Source organism: Antennarius striatus, chromosome 1 (genome assembly GCF_040054535.1).
Source record: "Antennarius striatus isolate MH-2024 chromosome 1, ASM4005453v1, whole genome shotgun sequence".
In the NCBI taxonomy this organism is placed as follows: Eukaryota; Metazoa; Chordata; class Actinopteri; order Lophiiformes; family Antennariidae; genus Antennarius; species Antennarius striatus.
This window is the reverse complement of record NC_090776.1, coordinates 24,121,351-24,145,717: the sequence shown is the minus strand read 5'-3', so window position 1 is coordinate 24,145,717 and position 24,367 is coordinate 24,121,351. Positions and strand designations below refer to the sequence as shown.

At 38.8% G+C, this 24,367-nt stretch overlaps 1 protein-coding gene across 13 annotated transcripts in view; it reads left to right on the top strand.

The window, feature by feature from the left end:
• The window catches only part of madd (MAP-kinase activating death domain), a 58,720-nt gene that overhangs the window by 21,740 nt on the left and 12,613 nt on the right, over window positions 1-24,367 (top strand). For 2 of the 13 annotated variants that reach the window (XM_068311215.1, XM_068311223.1), the window contains exons 8-25: window positions 1,156-1,328; window positions 2,077-2,312; window positions 2,398-2,554; window positions 3,135-3,238; window positions 3,323-3,531; window positions 3,745-3,992; window positions 4,110-4,249; window positions 4,909-5,010; window positions 12,304-12,412; window positions 12,492-12,678; window positions 14,760-14,910; window positions 15,189-15,392; window positions 17,047-17,097; window positions 18,686-18,789; window positions 19,752-19,832; window positions 20,201-20,359; window positions 21,529-21,646; window positions 22,174-22,236. In XM_068311215.1, the coding sequence (XP_068167316.1) occupies window positions 1,156-1,328; window positions 2,077-2,312; window positions 2,398-2,554; window positions 3,135-3,238; window positions 3,323-3,531; window positions 3,745-3,992; window positions 4,110-4,249; window positions 4,909-5,010; window positions 12,304-12,412; window positions 12,492-12,678; window positions 14,760-14,910; window positions 15,189-15,392; window positions 17,047-17,097; window positions 18,686-18,789; window positions 19,752-19,832; window positions 20,201-20,359; window positions 21,529-21,646; window positions 22,174-22,236 (2,596 nt within the window). Of the gene's footprint in view, window positions 1-265; window positions 323-1,155; window positions 1,329-2,076; window positions 2,313-2,397; window positions 2,555-3,134; window positions 3,239-3,322; window positions 3,532-3,744; window positions 3,993-4,109; window positions 4,250-4,908; window positions 5,011-12,303; window positions 12,413-12,491; window positions 12,679-14,759; window positions 14,911-15,188; window positions 15,393-17,046; window positions 17,098-18,685; window positions 18,790-19,751; window positions 19,836-20,200; window positions 20,360-21,528; window positions 21,647-22,173; window positions 22,237-24,367 lie in introns of all 13 variants that reach the window. The other 11 variants (XM_068311189.1, XM_068311154.1, XM_068311232.1 and 8 more) reach the window with 9 other exon arrangements.

Below are 24,367 nucleotides of genomic sequence, written 5' to 3'. Positions count from 1 at the left end.
ACACATCTTTTGTTCAACAAAAAAAAAAAAAAAACACACAAAGAAAATGTTATCTGTACATTTTTTTAAGCTAGTTCTTTGAGTCAGATTTTGGAAAATCCAAAAATATTGTTATATACATTTATTACTGATGAAAAGAGACAAAACTGAAGGGAAAGGGCCATGATGGTGACCCTTCCTTCATGTGCTGTTTGAGTGTCAGTCACTAAGTTATCATCCTAGGCCTCCATGTGATTGTCCTCGCATCTTTCTTATCCCCTCCTAGTGTCTGGTTAGGTTGACCGTGATCACCCAAAAGCAGATCTTCTCCTCTGAAAATAAGGTTACTCATTTCTCCTCCTGTGGAATGTGTAATGCCCCTGCACGGATATCTCCTCTTTCATATTACTTTGCTTGTCACTACTATTTGTCTCCTATTTGTCAACACCTTAATAATATGCTAAGAGCGTCAACGAATGCTGTGGATTAGATCTTTTGTACACTGCTTAGCTCTGGCTTGAGCATGACTGAATGTGCGTGCATCTATCTCGGCATTAGTGGGTGTTCTCGTAACTAAAACAAGATACGTTGAAAGAGCAGTTAACAGTCATCCAGATCTACCAACTAAATGTTTCATTATGCTAAGCTAAACATTAACTTTTGATTTGGCAGCAGTTCTTTCAAAGCAAACCATGCATAGTGATTTACCTCCTTTCTGCCTTTCTAAAATAACCCTAACCACCCACCACGGGCATCAACATGTATAACACCTAGCTTTCAACTGCTGGACTGTACTTAATGAGTAAAACAGAAATCTAAAGAGAATACAACACAGTAAAAATGAACAAAACCAGAATGGGAACCTGTAGCTCATCATATCTTAGCTGGACATGAGAGATGCTTGGCAGTAAAAGTGATTGGTATTTAGATCCATTTTAATAATTTGGATCATCTCAAAAACATAATCCTATCCCTTTAACCAGAGTTTTCAAGTCCTTTTCAAGCAGTCTGACACTTTGGTCTTGTTTCCCCTTTATAGAGAAAATAAATGATTTGACGAAGTCCCATTGATATCAATGTTGATGCCAATTGTGGGAGTGGTCCATCTTAGACCTATGGTGATGTTTTTAAATCCACTGCCATGATTTTAATCTGTATCACTGTCACCTGTTCTAGGCCTTGGCCAGTATGAGTTTGAACACCCAACCCATTCTGAACCTGGAGAAGCTCCAGGAAAGTCAGGAGATGCCCCTGCTCCCACCTGGACGAGACAAGGCGTCACCATCCTCCACAGAGTTCAACCCTCTGATTTATGGCAATGATGTTGATTCTGTGGATGTCGCCACCAGGCAAGCCACAGAATATTTCTATTTTTTTTGGCTGCATTTTTTAATGCACTGATGTGGAATTTCATAGCTAGCGGTAATCTCTAATACAGGTAGTCCTCAACCTATGAACACAAAGTTTTCTGAGGTTATTTGTAAGCTGCATTGTTTGTAAGTTGTTATCAATCAATTGATTCAATCAATTTTCATAATCAACATTTGAAGTCCTTTAAATTCCATTACTATTCTAAATACAAAAGGGCTATTCTGTAAAACTTAAAAGAAACAATTACAGGACGTAAAAATGACAAATAGTGAGATAAAATACAGGTACAGGTTGTTTCAAATTAAGTCGTTCTCGATTATACATAACCGGAAAAATTTACATGTACGCAACGTTGCTGCTTGGCAGGGGTTGCTGCAGAAAGGGGAGTGGATATGATGGTATTCGCTTGTTCTTATCTATGAATGTTCCTAAGTTGGATGTTCGTGTCTTGACGAGTAGATGTAATCATATGTTTTTCTGGAAGATATCAATACAACAGTTGATTATGTTAAGCATTTTATTTTTAGGTTCATTTTTCTGCAACATTGAATTTATGAATGATAATAGTTATGAAGACAAGGTTTATAATTTTGACACAGTATTGCAGATTAATAAAACATTCTTTTGAGTCTGCATATTACATGTCAGCACCAATACATTGTGTTGTCAATTTTACATTTTACAGCTCAAAAGATATTAAGCTAAACAGACTTTTTCCTTTTACAGAGTTGCCATGGTGAGGTTCTTCAACTCTGCAAATGTTCTTCAGGGGTTCCAGATGCACACCCGCACCTTGCGCCTCTTTCCCCGGCCAGTAGTGGCTTTCCAGTCCACTTCATTTCTTGCATCCAGGCCACGGCGCTCTGGCTTTGCAGATAAACTTTCTCACACTCAAGCAGTGGAGTTCTATGGTGAATGGGCTCTTAATCCCACCAACCTTGCTTTTCAAAGGATACATAACAGTAAGACTCCTTTGCTCATCCCAGTAAATATTCTTGACAAAAAATATGTGTGGTGTTTAAGACATAGTGTGTACACGTGTTTCAGATGTGTTTGACCCCTCTCTAATCGGAGACAAGCCAAAGTGGTATGCTCACCAGCTACAGCCAGTAGTCTACCGAGTGTATGATGGCAGCTCCCAGTTGGTTGAAGCTATGGCTGGTCCTTTGGAGGACGAGGGTAATGATTCTGACCCTACAGACAGGTAGGATAGAACAGCACCCCTTTTTGTACATTTTACTGTACAGTCAACCCTCGGTTTTCGAACATAATCCGTTCCAGAAGGCTGTTTGAAAAGCGAGTTGTTCGAAGTCCGAAACTGTTTTTCCCATTATAATTAATGTAAATAATTTTAATCCGTTCCAAGTCTAAAAAACAAACTTTTTAAAAGTTTTTTCCCCACTATTTTACACCATAAACTGCACTGTATACTGTTTACCATAAATAAAAAGGGGTAGAAATAGACACTGTTTTATTTTAATAAAAGATATCCTATCGAACTTTGAACACGAATGCGCTACGGAGGAAGCATCCTGGGCAGTTCACTCAGCTACCAAGTGAGTCGCGTTCAGGTACGCTCGGCTTCTTTCGGTTTGGTCGAGAGACGAATATTGGTCGAGTTCAGAGACGTAAAATTCTCGGATTTTCTGGTCAAAAACCGATTTGGTCGAGAACAGAAGCGTTCGAATACCAAGGTTTGACTGTACTTAGTTAAGTGCTTGGGTTACTTTACTCCATGTGGTTTTATTCGTGCAGCGCTTGATAATAAAGTCACTTTTTTGCAGTGGTAGTGACAGTGAAGCATACGATGACTCCAGCTCGTCTTATTCTTCACTTGGAGACCTTGTGAGTGAGATGATCCAAGGTGACATCCAGGGGGACACAACAGGTACGTTGTTTTTTTTTTTTTTAATGGAAAACGTCCACTAAAGTCAAACCATTATGTTTCCAATGACATTCTTTGATTTCTCAGTTTTGGACCCTCCAACCCATGCTGCACTGGGAGATGCTAGTGAGGTTGAGATTCAAGAGTTCAGGGAGGACTTCAAGGAAGGTCATGGCTTGGAAGGTCCACCCAGTGGGGATGGACCTGCCGAATCTTCAGATGGACAACCCCTGCGTTCAAGCTCCAGCACAACAGCCAGTTCCAGTCCCAGCACAATCATCCAAGGAGTCAACCATGTGTGTGAACATTCTGATCAGTAAACCTTATCTATATATCTGTGAAAACCAAAGGCCTTGATTACTAATTTGGTCAGGTATTAATTACAGGGCAGGTATTAATAACTATTCTTATTTTTTGTTATGTACTTTTGTCATTGTATCAACTTGTATCAACAGAAAAATACAATAATGAGAATTTTAACTCAGTGTTTTGTGTGCACATTTTTTTAGGAACAGGTTGAGGTGCCTGAAATTGAAGCATCAGCAAGTGTTGCTTTACAGAACCCTGTCCCTGCTTTGGGCAGTCAGACTTTCCTTAGACCTCCAGCCCCCTCCAACTTTGTGGATCCAGCCAAAAAGAATCAAGAATATGACAACCCATACTTTGAGCCTCAGTACGGCTTCCCCACAGAAGATGATGCTGATGCAGAAGAGCAAGTGGAGTCATACACCCCTCGATTCAATCTCAATGGCAACAAGTGAGTTTAACTTGTTCATCTCTTATAAATACTTAATATATTGCGGCAGTTCCCCAAGATAGGAACATCCGAATTACAAATAGTCGGATGTTTGTATCTTTAAAACATTGTTTTTAGGGCACATCGTCCATTACGTCCCAGTAGCCTAAGGCTTCCAGGAGAGTCTGATGGAGAAGGAGACTCGCGCAACAGCTCACCAAACTCCACCATATCCAACAGCAGCAATGATGGATTTGGGGGACTCATGTCTTTTGCCAGTAAGAACATTTTAGTTTTACTTCTGTTCAGCTGAGTTTGTATTGTAAACCATGGTTAGCGGGCTGATTTATGTGGGAAATAAAGATTTGGATAGACCAAACCAAAAGCATATAAATCTTTAAACAATTCATGCGTAGTTCAAACTTTAGACAAACTCACTGAAATGCCTCAAATACAAAGTTTGTTATAGGTTAAATTGCCTTTAATGATGCACTTTCATATAATTTTTTTGAGATATTTATTTTTTTTCTTAAGGACAGCAATATTTATTTTGGGGCAAATCATCATTGAAACCAGCCTTTTAGAACTGGACTAGAATAAATGGAGATTATTGTTTGAGCATAAAAGTAAATTTTGTGTTAATTTGTGGCTATAAAGGGTCAGATATGTAGTGGTGAAAGGGAAACTGGACTCAAAATCAAAAGTAATTGTCTTGTGTACTTGATACTTGTGTACAAAACAGCAGTGAAGTCCACCATAAGATAAGATAGTATATCTTAGTATGTTACCTCTTATAAATACAAAATATCGTCCAGTCACTTTGTGCTTCTCTAAATTCATGTGAATGATGATGTAACATCTAAGGGCTTTGGTTTCAGGGCATTATATCATTTGCATTTTATCATGTTTTGTCATTTTATTTTCATATCCACCATAGGCAATCTTTACAAGAACCATGGTACCAGCTTCAGTCTGTCCAATCTTGCCCTTCCCAATAAGGCAGCAAGGGACAAAGCAACACCTTTTCCCAGTCTGAAAGGTACAATAACACACCCAACCTGACATCAAGAAATCTGTATTTTTATTTGTTTCTCTTATTTGTTCCATGGGGGTTCAGGGAACATTCTTACAAAATATGTTGGACATATAGTTACAGTAAGTACAAGTTACAGAATTAGTGATAACAGATGATTACATTTTTCAACATGATTACTGTAGTTTTCTTATCAAATTGAATATACAGTATATATGCAATTAATATTATATTTAAATAATTTGCTTCGTATTTGCAGTCTATCCATCTTATTTTATATTTATTTGAATTACATCAAAATACAGTATTATCTAAATATCTGAAAAGTTAACTTCGAGCTCATAGAAATTTTATATTGCTTATCATAATATAAAAAAAAATACATTTGTACATAGAAGTACATAGTATTTTCATTTGATTTAATAATTTTTTGCTGTCTGCTCTCTGCCTTTTCATTTCTTTTATGAAATCATTTTTGGGTCACAAGAATATTTCAATATTGATATTGAGGAGGAAATGGAGGAAGCAGGTTTGTTGAGCTGTTTTTGTTGCCTGAATTTTTTTCGTCTGGAATGCCAATCAGATATGGCACTATTTTGAAGGAGAATATTGAGCACATATCCACATTTTTCTCTTAAAATTAATGGGAAAATCCACTAACAGCAGAATTCACAGTACTTATAACTAATATCTGAACAGTTTGTTCAGTTGTAATTGTGTCTCATTTGCAAATTTTTTCCGGATACTTTGCTTTTCCCTTTCCCTTCATAATGTACCACTTCCGTTGTTGTTAACTTGTAAAGATTTTTAATAATTTGCACAATCTGCTGGTACAAATCATATGAATTTAGGAAGCCAGGTCTTTTCTAATCAAGCAGAGCAAGGAGAAGCGACACAAATGATCTGTAAGTTTTATGGGTATAATGCCAGTTACAAAAGAATAGACCAGAGCTATCAACTGGAGAGGAAGTGAATAATGCAGAGCAACAAATAAATCTGTTGTAATTCACTGAAGTTGAAGATGAATTTAATTTGTACTTGAGAACAGAACCACAAGGTGTTTAAGATTTCTTAATTTGTCCAAATTCATCAGGCTAATTAGAATTATCTTTTGGATGGATTTTCGCAAACTGAGAGAAAAAAAACAACTGAAGCATGGTGATCCAATTCAATAGCATCACTCCATGAGGAATAGCTGCCATAGAAAATGTGTTTGATCATGATGTGTTTTGTCTCAATTGTTCAGATGCCCCTGACAGCCCGGGTATGTTCTGTCTGGTGTGATAGTTTGTTTTTGCCCTCTGACTAGGCATTTATTTATCCTTGTAGTGGACTGTTCCTATCTTGCAGCCTGTTTCTCAGCATAGGACTAAGATAGAAGACACATCTTTAATGTGTGTTTGTGTGTCTCTGCCCTTTCTCCCTTCCTTTGCCATTTTGCTGTGTGTGACTGGTGGGCGTCTCTTGTCAATACAGATTGTTACTGGTGGTACTGGTACATCCTTATGAACACATGAAGGATGCTAAGTCCTTTTTGAACTACATATAACTAATTCATGAAGTAATGTTGTTACGTCGTTATTCTCTCCTCAGTGAATGAATTGCATTTTCTGCTTTTTGACTTTATCTGTTTTGCCTTGCTTGTTTTGCTTATTTGGTGGCTCTCCCCTTTTTGAGGTCACTTAGTATTTTAACCAAAACACCAAAAAGATGTAATTGTTCTCAGGTTTCCTTTTGAAATATTTTATGCCGTATGATGATTTTTTTTGTTTGTTTTTTAATACAAAAGCTGTTCCTTACATCCACCACCGACATGTAGATTTGAATTGCATTGCATTCACTGCTATAGTTTGACATTTAATAGGCAGTATTAACTTGATGTATATACAACACAAAGTATGAGCTCTACACAACTCCTTATTGTTTTTATAATTTTTTTATTTATTTCAAAACACATTGAGTTAGTCATCTTTATTGAATACTTTCTGGGTCGATGTCATCATCAGTGCATATTGTGTTTTTCTCTTTTACATTTTCCTTTTGTTTGTTTGGCGCCATGTTGAGTGTGCATGTTGTGTTACGGGTTGATGTTCAGACTGGTTGTTTCTGGGCCGGTGTGCCTCTCTCTGTCCATCTTTTTTGCGGCACTAATTCTGGGTTTTGTGTGCAGTATTTGGGCTAAATTCTCTAATGGAGATAATAACAGAGGCCGGCCCGGGGAGCGGAGAAGGTGGGTTGCGCCCATTTTTTGAGTGAGCTGCATGCTTCTCCAAGCCAGTCAACTACATCTTTCAGCATCCCTTACATCTATTCTCATTTCCTTCACGAGTTTGTGTTGTCAAAGATCCAGTGGAACGTCTTGTCTGTTACCTTACATGCTGAGTTTCATAGTGATTGTTTCTCATCCTCAGACTAACTCCTCCTATGTGATTAATTCATTTTTATTGAACTAGTCTTACCATAAGCAAGTTCAATGGAGTCATGACTAGAAGCATAGTTAAAACCAACATCCATTAATCACAGGAAATAGGGACACCATACATCATGTAACAAATAGAGAAGCAAATTAAGCAGAAGACACCAGACATTATGGTGGAGACACACAACAAAAATAGAATAGACAAATTTAATTTGCAAGAATAGATTGTCACTGTTTTTTTCATAGTCTCCCTCAGATGACAAATGTGGTTTTACAGAAGCGTGCTGTAATAGTGTTGCTCTCATTAAAAAGTGACTACAGTAGAACATTTTACCGAGCTTATGGAAAATGTATTTTATCATCATCACACTAAATCCCAGGGTTTTATCAGACACAGGATATTGGCTAGTTACTATGAGTTTACTTGTCATTTGTTTGGTCTAGGAAGTGCGTCAGAGTTCACCTCATATCAATGTACATGATTGTTTCCCCTGTATAGGTAATTAGTCCCTGTCAATAAAAACAGAGCAGTTATTTTCTTGTTAGACATATTCTGCCTTGCTCTCAAGAATCTGTTGAATTGTGTCATGCATACTCAAAGTTTCGCCAACATCTTCTAACACTACACAATTCGCACCTGCTTCTAAGACCTAACACTACTTTCTCTCAACAGAGAGACAAAATACCACTCCTTATATTTTTCAGCATTTGTAAAATAAAAAATGTATGAAGTAATATTTCAGTTGATTTAAAGGACAAGCATGTAAGCTTTTATTGTTGAGGCCTATTGTGCAATTACATCTGTGCAGATATTAGTTTGTGCCAAGTTTATGGTTTGCTTAGCTCACAAACTCTAAACTGCAAAGATAAAACATGATGTTGAATCTTGGTAAGCTGTCCTTATCTGTAATGGATGGACACTATTCCACTCAACTTCAGAGCTGCCATTGTCTATTATTACAGTTCCATAATAAATTTAAATAATGACATCAGTCATGCTGACCAACGTCATGACCTTGATGGAAAACTTTCCAGGATGTTTTCAGTGCTAATGATATTAGTTTAGGTGAAATGTTCAGCTTTTAGTCAAGATGAGATCTTGATTAAGCGTGGACCATCCAAATTGGTAGTTGGTGCCACAGGAAATACTGGATAAAGCTGAAACATACAGTAGGTAGTCCTCAACCTACGAACACAATTGGTTCTGAGAGGCTGTTCCTGTGCTGCATTGTTTGTAAGTCATTATTTATTAAATTTCAGCCTGTAATCACAATTTGGGGTCATTTAAATGACATTACTACTCTAAAAATGAAAGAACTATTTCCTAAGACTTACCATAAACAATTACGGGATATAAAAACCACAGATTAATGAAACAAAATACTGTTCTACTTTAATGTGATTTACTGTAATTTCATATCTCACATTCCACCTTATGCTTAATTACTCTGTTTTACTTGTATTAAGTTTTTCAGTTCATGCAACCAGTAGATAACATCAATGGGACAGTAAACTCATTTTAAAGTAATATGTATTGTTTATCATTGTGAAAAAACAAAATTAAAAAAAATTCCAGGTGTCTGGCATCATCTCTGGTGTCAGGAAACCTTAAAATCTGTGCTGCAGCAGCTCCATGACGTGGGGTCACGTGTCATCGGTGACACCCGTGGCTTCATAAGTCAGGGGAGCCATTACAGCACAATACGATTAATGAAGCGATACATCTGATAAAATCATGGTTACCTGTGAGGTGAATGGATGTCCCAACACCACAGGAGTTAGACACAAAGATAAGAACCTATCTTTCTTCAAGATTGGAAAGATTGGAGAGCAATGTACAAGCAAGGATAAACGGGGTCAAAATGACCAAAGATCCAAGAATCTGCCATGAGCACTTCACCCTGGATGATTTTGAAAGAGATTTGAAGGTAAGATCATTTGCTGACAACCCTTAGTATTTATTCTGAATTCCCAAGGTTTAGTGGACAATTGATTCATGTCTGGAGCTACTGGAGGTATTGCATAAATGTTTTTATGACCAGGTTATCATGCAATTATGGCACTCGCGAAAAGAAAAGAATATCAGAAGTGACAGGTCAATTGATTGGGTTTGTTTTCCCTGGGGCTTGTTACTAATTTAGAACAATTACCTCAGATTTTGTGGGGTTATTGCCTTGCTTGTATAGTTTGCAGTTATAATGCAGTTGTAACATCGGATCGTAGTTAGAGGGGATAATTACACCACCAGCTGGGTTCACAGGGAACTCTTCTTCCATATCTGATGATGATGACATGATTTGAGATAATTTTGTGATAATGTTGGGTTGTTATGTTGTCTCTTGCTGTATATTTATATAACGGCGCTGATATGGATTCACCCCAATATCTATGATTGTGTCACTTCCGCTGTGAGGGAGCATATTGTAACTTGTGATGTATTTTGTTTTTCCAAGGTCCTCATTGATCTTAAAAAAAAATAATGACACTGAAACATTTGTTTAATTATGTACTTCAAATAATAGCCCAGGTTCATTTTGACCTTCCTGTCCCTTTAGATAGCAAAACATTCAGTCCAGCAGTTAATGCTTTCGGGCAGAACCATCATAGGTTCCTACATTATTTAGTTCCTGCACAGGGACAACCCCGTCAATAATTAAAAAACAAAACAAAACATGAAATAACAGGCAGGTTGTGACCGTTTTCTTACAGGAAGCCTGTAGTTTACGTTGCTCGCTCTGACTTTCAACCTGACCTGAACTGTCAGATGTCTCAATGGTCGCGAACGTCCGCATGTGCATAAATGTATTTTCAGCGTTGTTTTGCTGCTCAGAAGTTCACAGAGATGTAGATACAAGGACGGAATGCTGTAGTTGATGCACCAACAGGAAAGCCACATGAAGTCCAACATCAGAACAAACTACTCACTTAGTTTTATACTTTGTTATTTTGACATGACATGTGGAACCTTAATCTAGGGTATGTTGATGTTTGCTGCTTCGTGTGGGTTGTGGTAGAAAGGGGAACTACAGTAGTCGGACATGGTGTTGCACAGTTGTTCATATCTACGAATATTTTAAGTCAGACGTTTGTATCTTGAGGACTAAGGATTTGGTAGAACTGATTTGGTAGAACTGTTGGTAATACTGCCTTATATTATTGAAAACTCAAAATGAAACATGTTCAAAGATTCTCTTTGCAGTCAGAGTATTGTCATCGGGATTAAAATCTAATTTCTTGTTTCTGTGGTGCTCCTGAAAATATCAAAAAAGATCTGACTCGACAATAAAACAGCACCTAATTACAGATGTTGGATCAGAACCGAGTTTTGTCTTCTTGTCATAGGACTAGATTCCCCCCTCATTCTTTCATATCTTAGAAACACACACAGTATAAATCAGTGTAGGTGTTGATTACTGTATTATGTGTCATCGTGGATACAGGGTAATATTTAAGATGAAAGTTTCGTAATTGTATGAAAGAAAATTAGCTAGCATAGTTGACAATCATTGTTTACTATAGTTTCCCTGTTATTTTCATATCCGTTATGGGATACTTAATTTTTTTGCTCACTGTAAAGTATTCCTATTGCTATGGCAACTCCATCAGTCGTTTTGTTTACGTACACAGGTTGTTGTCTGGAGGTGGTGCAGTGACTGTTCTATCAAGGACAAGAATTTTACTGCAGTTATGTAATGTGTGATCTCCACTTAATATTTTATGTGGTAAAGAGTGCATGTTTAAAAGTCAAGAGAGAAGGATCTGTAAAGATTCTCATTTTGTGTGTGACGAAACCTGATTCCATAATTCTTTAGGATTTTAAAATCTTAAACATCTGGCGAGCGGACAACTGCTTGGGTTTCTAGCATGTTACCTATTTTTAGTCAGCTGTTTTACTTCCAGTTACATAGTTCATTTCTTTCATATCAAGATTGTTTTGAGCTTATTTTCATGTTAAAGTGTGTTATGTTACCTTCTGGTATAAGTGATATTTTTAAATATAGAATTGAACTTCAGGGTAGAACAGAGGCCATATTGTTTGCTTGCTATTGACACTTTCAGACTATTAAAAGCAGTGTGAAAAATCTAAGGCATGTCTTTGATCCAAGAAACAGATCTGTGCATCAACATGTGATAGTCATTATCTTTTGGCTTCATTAATTTCTATGGTGATTTGGCTAAAGTCTCTATTAAGTCTCATATGTGTTTTACTTTCACTCATTTGAGTGAGAAAATATTGAGATGAGAATGAGATTTTCCAAAATGTTTTTGTAGCTTTGACTGATTATATTGCAATTATAAAACAGTGCCTAGCTTATTGTGTTTCTCTCACAGTTGCTTAGCAGACCCACAGCATTTATTAGATGGGGTCAGCTTGTGATGTTGTACCGTGTCTCATTTACTACACCATTCACACATTCTTTGATTTCTTCCATGCATGATGTCCCTCATGTGGTTGATGCACCCACTGTTCTCCATCTGACTTAACACCACCAACTGCGGCGTGTGTGTGTGCGTGTGTGTGTGTGTGTGTGCGTGTGCGTGTGTGTGTGTGTGTGTGTGTGTGTGTGTGTGCGCCCCATGTTTGATTTGTACTTCACCTCTCTTGTGACTGTCCTGTTCAGCAGCAGATAACGCTGTAGATTCCATGTATGTCTGTCCTCTACACAAACTGTATTCTTTTCCACTTAATTAGAGTAGCTGTTAAAAAGGCAAGTTTGAAAGTCCCCTCCTCTGGTTTACAGTCCCTCTTGAGAAAGTGCTTTTGTGTGTCAGCTCACCCTCTACTCTCCTTCTAGTGACCATGTAATTTGCAGTTTTTTTGTTGTGATTTTCTTGCTCTGTGGTATGCAGACACCTCATTACTTTGGTTCTTCATCCAGGTGCACGTGCACCTCGAGCACTTGTGGACCAGAAGTCTTCTGTAATCAAGCACAGTCCAACAGTGAAGAGGGAATCACCCTCCCCTCAGGGTAGAGTCAACAACACAAGGTAACTAATAATTCTGTCTGTTTGTCACAGTGAAAGCTTTGAGCATTTTGTCATCACATGAAATGTTATTTTGTTTCAGTGAGAACCAGCAGTTCTTGAAGGAGGTGGTGCAGAGTGTTCTGGATGGTCAGGGAGTCGGCTGGCTCAACATGAAGAAAGTGCGCCGCCTGTTGGAGAATGAGCAGCTCCGGGTCTTTGTGCTGAGTAAGCTGAACAGAGCCATCCAGTCAGAGGAAGATGCCAGACAGGAGATCATACGTGATGTGGTGAGATACCTGTTTTTTAACATCCGCAGTGAGACACAGCACAATGAAAGAAAACACTAATGTAGCAGCTGTAGCTCTGGCATCTACATGAATGATTTTATGCTAATTCTCAATATTTAACTAAATATTTACAGTAGTATGTCAATAGGAAGTAGCATGCTTCGAGTTTTTCTTCTTTTTTTTGTGGTCATACAACTTTATATTTACTGAAGCTAATAACTTTTTCCTTTGTAGATCACTTTGTTAAAGGAGTCCTATTATGAAAAACATTTTAGGTCTCTACATAAACATAGTGGTCCTCCCCAATCCTACCATCTTCTAAAATCTGGAAATCAAACTACTCCTGTATCAACTTTTATGTCTAGAAAAATGTCCAGGAGTCAAAAAATGTCCTGATTAATTTCTTGACCGTCGTGACATATGAATGGGAGTGATTGACAAGAGTGACATATCCCAAGCACATCTGCGCAAGAACAACCCCTCTCCCAGATAAGGGCGTCACTGACACAGCTAGACACTGAAAGTTCCTCACAAGCTGTTGAAATCAGCTAGTATTTGGCTAACTAGTTAGTTCCGCTTCAGTCAGGTATGTGTGTCTGTGTGTGTCTGTCTGTCCGTCTATTCTCAGTGTCATAGTGTACACACACAAACACACACATACATCACATATGCATCAGACGTTTTTATATAATTTACAGTTGCTTATGAGTAAAGTACTATATTGATACATACTTTTTTGATTCCCGAGGGGGATCAAAGTAAAGTCAGCTTGTATTTGGTTAACCTGTTAACGCAGCTTTGATTCGTGTTTCTGTACTCTCAGCATCATAGCGAACACACACGTGCACACATCACATACCTAACGTTTTTATCCTATTTAGAGTTGCTTATGAGTAATTGTAAAGTACTATATTGATAGATACTTTTTTGATCTCCGAGAGGGGGAATTGGTTTTCGTTGTACTGCTCCAGAAAAATCCATGGACAATGTCAGAGTGAAGACAATTTAAGGATGAAGAACTAAAAAGAAATAATCACTTCTCTTATAATAGATAAGAGAATTACTAATCTATGCACAGGTATGTACAGTTTTCCTATCTTCTTTTCATCATACTCCTCACTGCGACGTATGGTTAGCGGACGGGAATAGTATATGGATCACGTCCAACAGTTAACAGTTCAATGTAGTTCACGAGAACAAGACATGTTTCGTCTTAACGCTTCCGGTGCCATCCCTGCCGTCGATGGAGACATTTATCTGACTGAGAAAGAGAGCTCCATGATTACCACAGAAAAAATAATAGCTATTTAATGAAAAATAATAGTGAAAAATACGTAATAATACAGTTACTAAAAGTATAAGCACCAGAGCTGGTGCATAAGTGCACCGTGTCGGGTACAAGTGGTGAATGCCCACCATATCAACGGGGGCGTGTAGCTGATGTTGACAGAGGGCCCTCATTAACATTTAATGGCCAGCCCAGACAAGGAGTTTTTTCAGAAGAGCTCATTTCAGCAACTTTCAAGCAGTAGGACCACGTATCAGTTTGGGGCAATACATTTACAATAAAGTATAGTTGGAGTCTTGGACCTGTATTTCCTTTTCTAGTGCATCACTGACCAAGAGTGTTCAGATAGCTTGTTCACTGTCAGGTAGTCTGACCAAGATCCAAATACATTCAGCTCAATGTCATTTGACAAAGAAAAACAATGATTCCTTAATTCTCCCATGTTAGACTCAATGAATGAGTCTGATGACTAACTAATCCCTTAGTTAGTCATCAATGTAATTTACAGTAGTGAAGTCTGAATGTTTCTGAAGTGATGTTTTGCACCCACAGGTTACATCATTATTCTAGTGAACTGACAACAAGAAGCTGCACTGAGTTTTACTTAAACCTATTTAAAAAACAAAACTTTCATATCTTGCACGAGTTTAGAAAACTTCATGAAACTTCACATTTGTGTCTTGGATTATAATCTTTGCAACATATCACACGATCTGTCATCAGTGGGACTTATATTGATGCTTACACTTTCCTTGAATTCTCCATAAACCTCATAGCAGTGTATTCTTTTCAGGAGGTGAGCAGAAAGGTGTACAAAGGCATGCTGGACATCTTGAAGTGCACAGTTTCCAGTCTAGAGCACTCTTACACTAATGCAGGCCTCGGGGGAATGGCCAGCGTCTTCAGCTTGTTGGAAATAGCACGCACACACTATCAGACTAAAGGTACCGCCAATATTTTTAGTACAGCAGTGAAAAAAAGCATGAAAACAACTGGCCTGTGCTAACAAAACTTGTCCTTGTATTTACATGTATGTTTAAATTGAGCTAAAATCTGCATGATTTACAGAAATATTCACTATAATTGTAATGTTTTGAACTCATCACTAATTTTCTTTCTCTGACTCATACTAATACTCCTCTCCCAGTCTGAACCTTGTCATTTCCTTTCCTGTAATTTAATCAACTCTGTCTTTGGCCCCTAAATTTTGGTAATTTATCAGACCCAGAAAAACGCAAGCGAAGCCCCACAGACAGTGCTGGCAGCCCAGGGAGTAAAGAGAGTCCTTCTGGTCGTGTGGAGACTACCAGACCTCAGGGCCTTCTAAATGTTCCACACCTGCAGCTTCCGCATCACACAACGGGCAAAGGAGCCCGACATTTTGATACCCGGAGTCTGAATGAGGAGAACTTTATAGCCTCGATTGGTGTGTACATCACTCCAACCCTGGTTGCATGTGCACTGTGAGATCCTCTGATCCGACCCCAATAAGCTCATCAACCCTCAATACCAGTCTCACACCCTCCTCCAACCGTCTCAGAAAATATACTGTAAAGATGGACAAAATATTCCATGCATTTGAATCTGAAGTACAAGTGAAAATCATTGACTTGCCTTGATGTTAAAAAAATATAGTGCTATGATTTTATTACTAGTACCTGAGTAGTTTTAAATATACAGTGCGCCCTCCCACTCGCGGTTAACGCGTTCCAGGAACCACACGCGAATAACGAATTCCGCGACATAGTGACAAACTTTTTATCTTATTATTTACGGTAATTTAACAGTTTTTGAACCCTCCCCGCACTTATAATAAACCACCTTCTATCTGTATTACCTTTTCACCACACTCTTATCGACTGTTTAAAGCACTTTTGTGTCTCATGGAAGTCCGAGTCTCACGGAACGGAGCGCACTTCCGGATGCTGTCAGCCAATAGAATGTGCGTACGGTATCACGTGACTGCCTACCAAAAATCTGCGATGAGGTGATGTCGCGAGTGTTAATGCGCAAATGTGCGAGGGCGCACTGTATTATATAATTTCTCAGAATTTGACCGTTGCTTAAGATATTTACATGTGGGTTGGTGTCTGGAAGTGTCTGGAATATTTTCTCTGTCTTCTAAGCTAAACTGTGTGTATTTGTCTCCCCTTCCTAAACCATCTGTGCCCCTGTTTGCCTCCTCTCAAAAGTCATGTTGTCGGCCTCTTAGCACCTTGAATGCATGTCATTTGATCTTCCAGTACTAAAATCTGCAGTAGTGGAGGAGGGAAGCTAGAGGTATGCGCATCAATAGTAAAATCAGTTGGCCGTTACTGTAGGTTTCTGCGAGGAGTGCTGTAGTAAATGGCAGCTCCCTTTATTCTCAGCATGGAGGGTGGAAGCATCACTCCCCAGTAAGCAGTCCCAGTAAGGAGACACGTTTGTTTTGGCAAAGTGTCTATTGATCAACAAAGAACCAACTGACTTGAGAAATTCTCAATCACTTTACTGTTTAATTTTCCAAAAGTTATTCTGGGTCTGTATACGGGGGACTTTCTGAGTTAGCCACCCTGACGCCTCTCCTGCCCGCACCCCTTCTTTTCCTTTTAGAAGTTGCACCTTCAATTCTACAGAATGCTGTGAGACTTGCATCCCGGCTTCTGCAACTGCTCCATTTCACCCGCTGGCTAGTCAGCCTCTCAACCCCATCCCATGCTCTTTTTCCGAATCAGCCATCTCTCTCTCACCTTTGCTCTGGAGAGCCAGACAAACATAGTTTGTGGTCAAAGCTCATTATGACATCACTGTGTGGCTCTTCAGGACTTTGGGCCACAAGCTCTGAGTGTGTTGTAATGTTACCTTTGTAGCTGTTACACACAGAGGATCCCACTTGACAACTAAATGCTTTGTTTTCATCTTGTCGAGGTTGAAGTGCAGCTACATGCAAACATTACAAAACACCATTTTTCAATATTGACAGATTCTTAATGCTTATTTTGTTTTCATTTGGTTTCAATGCTCATCCACCATACATTTTCAACCAGCTCTCTGACTCTCTCTCTGTCTTTCTCTCCTTGCTTGCAATGCATCTTGGGTAGAATTGTGGAGCAAGCACCAGGATAAGCAAAAAGCTATGGAAAAACCACAGAGTAAGAGACTGTTCACACACCAAAAAAAGAAAGGATTGGGGTGTCCCGCTGTTTTTCCCACCCCGTTTTCTTCCCTTTTATCCAACTCACCAGTGTCGTACACAAATAAGTGAAAAGCTATACTTCCAATAAATTGTAAGAATTGATAACCAACAAAAATGCAGGTATCGGAATCTTGATGCAAGATTGAGAGTGGAATAATAATGTTTAAACAAATAAGATGCAGAGTGGGATGGTTTCAGTTGAAAACTCATTTTGTGTTGATATGCAGATTTTCTGTTATGTGCCTATTCCAAAACACAGAGTGGTTCTTATAGGTGGTGGTATTGGTATTAAATACTGGTTTCTTGTATTCTGAGAAATTATACGTTTTTTATTGGTAGTTGTATTCAGGCTACAGTTCAGATAATAGCCAGTCTGTTTCCTTTGTCAGTTCTTCCATCTGGCCTCATAACAGTGTGTGTGTTTTACTAGAATATATTACATTAAGCCCTGTTAGCTTAATAGCCGTAGCTCAGTAATTGGAGTGGACACAATGCTCACACATGGAAAATAACACACATGGAGAAGGCTATGCTGTAAACACTTTCTCAAAAAATTCTGTTCCTTCTCATGGTCTAAGCAGTATTTGTGGTTATTTAATTCTTTGTATTAAACATAAAATCACAAACATTGACTGATGTGGCTATTTGAGACAACATCCTATGGACAATCTCATTGATTTTAACAGTGGAATTTTGTGTCATAGTCACTTTAGGTGTTTCATCTTGACAATGTATATCAAGATGAACAAATTAATACCCGCTGCCCCGTCATCCTCTTGTAAACAGTACTTTTAAAAAAATATTTCATGTATTTTATAGTATTTACTATAAATTAGTTTTCTTCAGCCAACATTCTACTTCTGCGGACTCATTCTAAGACTTTGCTAAATGATTTGAAAGCATTAAAACAAAGATGTATGAGGATGATCGAGATCGACTCGTCACCAGCTCTTCACCTCCTGAGGTGTTTGTTCTGAAGTTATGAAGTACAAATCACACTTGAAACAGAATGCCTCCTTTACTGTCCATCAGTTTGTCTGCATGCCTAACTGCCTGTGTCTGTTTGCTGTTTTTATGTAACTTGGGGCCCATTTGCAGCATTGACTTGAGAATTAATGTCACGCTCTTGCGGATTTGTTTGCAATTAGTAACTTTTCTCCAGTTGTATGGCACCCTCTGCTTGCCCATTCCTAACCTGTCCTTCTGGTCTTTAAAAAATTAATGTTACTATCCAGTTATGCAGAAGTAATGAGGTAAAAAAAAAGACATAATGGACTTTTTTGTGTTTGTTTTTTCCCTAAGCAATAAGCAGCTTAAGGCTGAGTCAATGATTAAATGATGGTTCAAATATGAATAAGATAGTGATAGACTTTGTTTCACTGTGGCACAAGTGTAAATGCAGTGTTTGAATAGGCTTTGGCACTTTACATGGATGTTGCATCAGTGTTGCTGTGTAGTGTTGGCTTTCAGTAAGACGACCCAATGAGGCAAGAAAATGTAGTCGTACTGGCGAAAACATGCTGATTATAATGTCTGTTCTTCAGGGTCTGATGGAGCAAAGCAGCAGCGCCCGCAGGTGACTGATTTAGAGGAGAAGAAGTCACAGATGAGTGCTGACAGTGGCCTCAGTGTCACATCTGGATCTCAGGTTTGTTTCGGGGCTGTTGTACTGAAAGAATGCAAAATTATGAAAGCGTGATTTTCAATCAACCTATGACAGTGTGGCTTTATGCCATGATTCAATGAGGTTGAAAACCCCCGAAGTAGAGACAGCAATGGACAGCGATCGAGACATCTGGGATGAATTGCATAAAATCTCACTAATCTCCAATCTCAATAAGAAACGAAAAGTAATTTCACATTTTTAAAAAAAGAATTGTTCAGCTTTTGGAAATTCCGAGCCTAATATGATTCACCAGTTGTTTCTTTTGAGCTTTTCGAATCACTGATGTCACTGAGATGCTGATATCACAGTTGAACATCCTCATATGTACTGTATATACATTGTACATACGTACGGGTTGAGACCTGTCTTCCATGTCCGTAATCAGTTCATATTGAGTCTCTTTAAACATTATCACAGGTCGACAGTGGTGGTGTCAACATTTAAGGTATAGTAAGGTCTTCATCAACCTGCGCTGAAATTCAGACAAGCTACTTCTGTCGAGACCACAAAGCCTTGTGTTGAGCTGCGAAAAAATAAAATGCCTTTTTCTTTTTTTCTTTTTTTTACCTTTTTGTCATCAATAGAGCACAATCAGCATGGTAGAGCACCCTAGGTCCTCATGCTCCTAAGCTTCTAACATCTGCACACTATTGCTCGAAGGCATATAATGTGTATTAAAGATGTGATGAAAATAATAAAAGTTGAGTCATGAGAGGTGAAATGACAGACGAGGACACGTTTTTTCTCCCAGAGAGCTTATCAATCTTTTCATTCGCTTATCCTTTCTGTACAGAATTGTTTTTACCAGATTTCTCGCAAGACCTGTTATTTATAGTGTTAGTCTGGATGACAGAAACTTCTGTTGGTTTTCTGCACATTTTTACTGTATACCCCCTTTTTAAATACCACTGCATTCCACCCCCTTTTTCCCTTTGTGTTTACAGAAGAGTGACACAGAGTCTGTAACAAGTTCTGAGCCTCCCATCCTGACGAGAAGCACCAGCCAGGACTCGGAAGCTAGTACAGTGGTAGGGCGCAGCCAACTCAGATACATTGTTATGCAACCTGTTCTCATCTATTCCAGCTACTGTACATAGTACATAACAGTAGTGAAGTAACTGTTCTCTCGGCTGAATAAAGCCAACCAGATCTGGACTGGTTCCACCATAATTTTCACACTATACAGTGTATTCTGCGGTGAATATACGGAGAATATAGAATAGATAAATGGATGGATAAATGTGACCTTTAAAAGATATTTTCTTGTGTTGGAATATGTGTTATGCTATTTAGTGAATGGCTTTATGAAGCTGTTCTAATTTTTATGATTAACCATAAGATCAATAACAAATCTTGCTCTTGTAACACTATTTATTGTTGTTGTTTTTTTAAGATAAGCAACAGCTCTGGAGAGACTCTTGGAGCCGACAGTGACCTGAGCAGCACAGCAGGAGACGGTCCAGCTGGTAGAATTGCTCCTCATTTGAATCAGTCCAGAGGGACTCTCTCTGACAGTGAGATTGAAACCAATCCAGCCACCAGCACAGTGTTTGTAAGTTCACAACTCACCAAAAGTGAAATATAAATAATTCATTTTGTGTTATAGATAATAGGCAACTTGAAATAGACTTATTTGGTGAAAAAACTATTTTATGTGAACATATGCAATCTAAATTAGTCAATTAACTCTGTAGCAGATGATATTGATGAATTTCAGGATTCCTGTGCAAATAATTTAAAAAAACCCGAGAAAATTACAGTCGAGTTTTCAGGTAGTCTGGGTGTAGACAACTGGGTACAGTGAGATGTCTCACTGATGATGAGGATAATGGTGTGAGCCGGTTCATTTGATAGCTCAGCTAAGGGGTGGCAGTGGCTCCGTGGTAGAGCGCACGGTACAACGGCTCGTCCTATGATTCAAGATCGGTGGTTCGCTTCCCGCTCTCGCCCAAAAAACACCCGGAGTGTGAGCTGACAGTGGGAGGTGTCAGCTCACACTCCGGAGCACTGCCAAGGCGCCACCCCCTTTACAAATTGCTCATTAGGGGTGCACCAAGAAGGAGCTGCCCGCCACTCTACCTCCCCTTGCACGCCAACAGGCCCCCTTGTGGTACAGGGGCCTGTACTCACTTATATGTGTGCATGCGTTTGAACTACGAACTAGAGTGTGCCCTCTTAGTTTCTCTTCGGAGATCAAATCAGTATATAAAATTAAAAATTAAAAAAACAACAACCTTGGATAGTAGTTATATTTGAAATTAGTATTTAATTTTGTTATATAAAGTTAAGCTGCCTTTGTGAAAATCTGAACTATTTAGTTTTAATTAATAAATACCTTTCAAGTTGGTTGGTGTTCCTCATGCCAAACTAGCTTTTCATCCATCCATCCATCCATCCATCCATCCATCCATCCATCCATCTCCATCCATTTTCTTGATGATTATGGTCGTCTTGTCTTGAGCCGCTTTTCTGCCTTTTGGGTCACGGGTGATGTTGATGCCTACCTCAGCTGGCTCAGGCTATGCGCGAGAGCTGGGGAATCAAACCGGGAACCTTCTCGTTGTGAGGCGACAGTGCTGCCCACTGTGTCGCCCAGAGCAGCTTTTGTCTAACATTTTAAACGAATAATTACTATTTCGAGGAAAAACAAACACAAATTTTTGTTATCACTTATTGAACTACGATAACTGATGGGTCTCAAACTGTGTTCTGTCTCTTCAGGGAAAGACCCACACTCTGAAACCAAATGCAAAAGACCATGTTCTTGCAATGGCAAAGGGGCCACCTGCACCAGTGGAGGACCTCAGCATGAGGATTTACCTTTGTGAAGGCTTGCTGGGTATGATCCGTTCTCAGTGCCCCTTTTGCATATTTTTCTTAAAGTGAACATCTGCTTTTAATGTTAACTCTCATTTTATTATTCACTTATGATTTCTGTCACCGGATTGTTCTGCATCTTTAATGATATCAAATCTAAAGTATTTAAAGAACATAAGCGCATCTGTTTACATAGCTTTCAGGCACTACATGCTCTTACTTTGGTTTGCTAATAATATAACTTTCACATGTCTATTTTGAGTAAAAACAAGTCAGACATGTACTCACCTCAAAGTTGAGCAAAGTTAAATATTTATTCTTAAACAGTGAATTAAACATGGTTTTGTGAAGTGTGACCTGCAGATCATAACTTACTGACTAAAGGATTGGGAAGTGTCTGTGTTTGTCTTTGTTTTTGTTGCCTGGTGTGGTTCTCAGCTTGGTCTGTTGTTGTTTTTACTATTAACCATTCTCACCTCTTTGCCTAACCCCCTCCTGCTTTTGCTGCTTTTCGTCATTCCTGCTGATCCTCCTGGGAAATTCTTCCAGGCCGCGATAAGGGCTCCGTATGGGATCAACTAGAGGATGCCGCCATGGAAACCTTTTCTCTAAGTAGGGCTAATGTCTTGCCTTCGCCCTTTCCTCTGTATGTATGTGTGTTGGGTGGGGAGGTGAACCCATCTTTCACACAGGCTAACTTGGTGTAATGTTTGATGTGGTGTGGCTTTTTTTGTCTGTTGGTGAGTATCTGTGTTTTTTAACACGAAAAGGGTTGGAAATTATAAGCAGAATTTAGTCAGGGAAATGTGTGATTTCCATCCATTCTAAAAAAAATTTCAATTTCACTCGTGTTTTCAACCGGTTTACTGACTATCTTTCAAGCTGCCCTAAAAGTTTGACGTGTCATGCGTTCACATACAGTACAGGGTGACTAACTGCTTCTAGCGTCTGAAGTCCAAATTATGCTTTAGCACATTCATTAGCATTGGCTTGTAAATAACAGCAAAATGTTAAGTATTTCTGCAATGTGAAAACTGAGGCTTTTTCTATAATTGTAAAATTGTGTTCATTCTTTTGTCACACATTTTTGATCATGTTTTTGCTGCCTATAATTTTGACTACTTTCATTGTAACATTTAAATTAGATGGTGAAGAACATTCATTTCCACAACAGAAAGTAACTTCTGACTGGAAGTTAAACATCAGACAACCCCTGATGTTATGGAGTTATTGATAAAAATGTTCATATGTGTTCAGGTGGCCTGATTGACTCATACTTTTGTTTTTCAACCCATAACCTATGATATACTTGTTCCTAAAACAGATTTAGTTGGAATGCTAGCTATATTATAAGCATTATAAAACATAAAATGCAATCATCATTACATATATAAACCAAAATACTAAATAAATCATTCAAAAACTGTTGGGCTGGGGACCGGAGTGTAGCCGATTCAAGACCCGCATTGATAAAAAACATTTGTTGGAGTGTGAGCTGGCAGTAGGAGGTGCCAGCTCATCTCGTGAGCACTGCCCCCTGAGCAAGGCGCCGTCCACCCTCAAGTTTCTTATTGGGGAACACCAGGACGGTGCTGCCTGCTGCTGTAACGTTCACTGTATACTGGGCTTGTGCTAGCCATTCACCACATTGCGATAGACGTGTAAATTCCAGATTGGCTACAAGGTTTTTAGACTGTGTAGCCACAGTGGCGTTCTTATATTTAGGAAAAAAAGGCTAAAACTTACAACTTTTTTGGACTTGCTAAAATCCCCGAGCGATAACAAACTTTTTCCTCTCGCTAGCGCCGCTATTTCGGTGGGCGCATGCTGGCGGAAATAGCCGACGGAAATAGCCGAAGTGACCCGAACGCTCCCGGTCATTAAATATGCACTCGGGTCATGACCTCCTCTCATCCAATGAAAAACAAAAGATTCAATTTTTACAAGCTAAAAATTGGTGTACGACAAGGCGAGGACGATCGATTGAAAGAAATTAAGAATTCAGTGTTATATGGTAGAGTTTGTGTGAAAATTGTAATTGAACAACAAAAAGTGAATGCTGAGAGGGGGTAGGAGTGGTGACAGACCGATCAGAAGGTAAATGAAAGATATTATCAAAGCTTTTTGTAGTCTTAGAGTTTTATTCCCTATGACCGGCAGAAATAACCAGCGATGCATGTAAATGTGTATTCACCTCGCTTGCTATTTTTCATGCCTTTTTAAATTGAAATGAAAAATCATGTTATCGAATTAAAAAACTAAAAAACTAAACTAAACTATGGCATACCGATGGTGGTGGTCAAAGTTAAAATGTCTTCTAGTCTGAGTAAAACCTACAAGTAAACATTGAGTAATATTTTGTATGACTATATCTTGACATAGTGAATGCAAGTTTTCAATTGTTGAATCTCACATTTATACCTGCATAAAGTAGGATAGAAATAAAGAATAGTTAAGCTTGAACTGTTGACTTTAAGTGTATTTTTGTGGGTAAACTGAACAGAAGATTTTGCACTCAGAATGCACCAGAATGCAGGACAACAACCCCATTTTCTAAAAAATTTCCTGGGGGAGGGCCCTCGGACCTCCCTGTGCGGGTGTATCCCCCCATGTCCCCTTGCAACGAGCATTGGTTGTTCGCACGCTGCACCGCTGTCTTGGACACCGAGTGTAGCTTTTTGTGGCTTGCTCAATTCTTTCACAGTGAGCCACAGTGGCTTCTTCATACTAGCTCCTAGTGCAA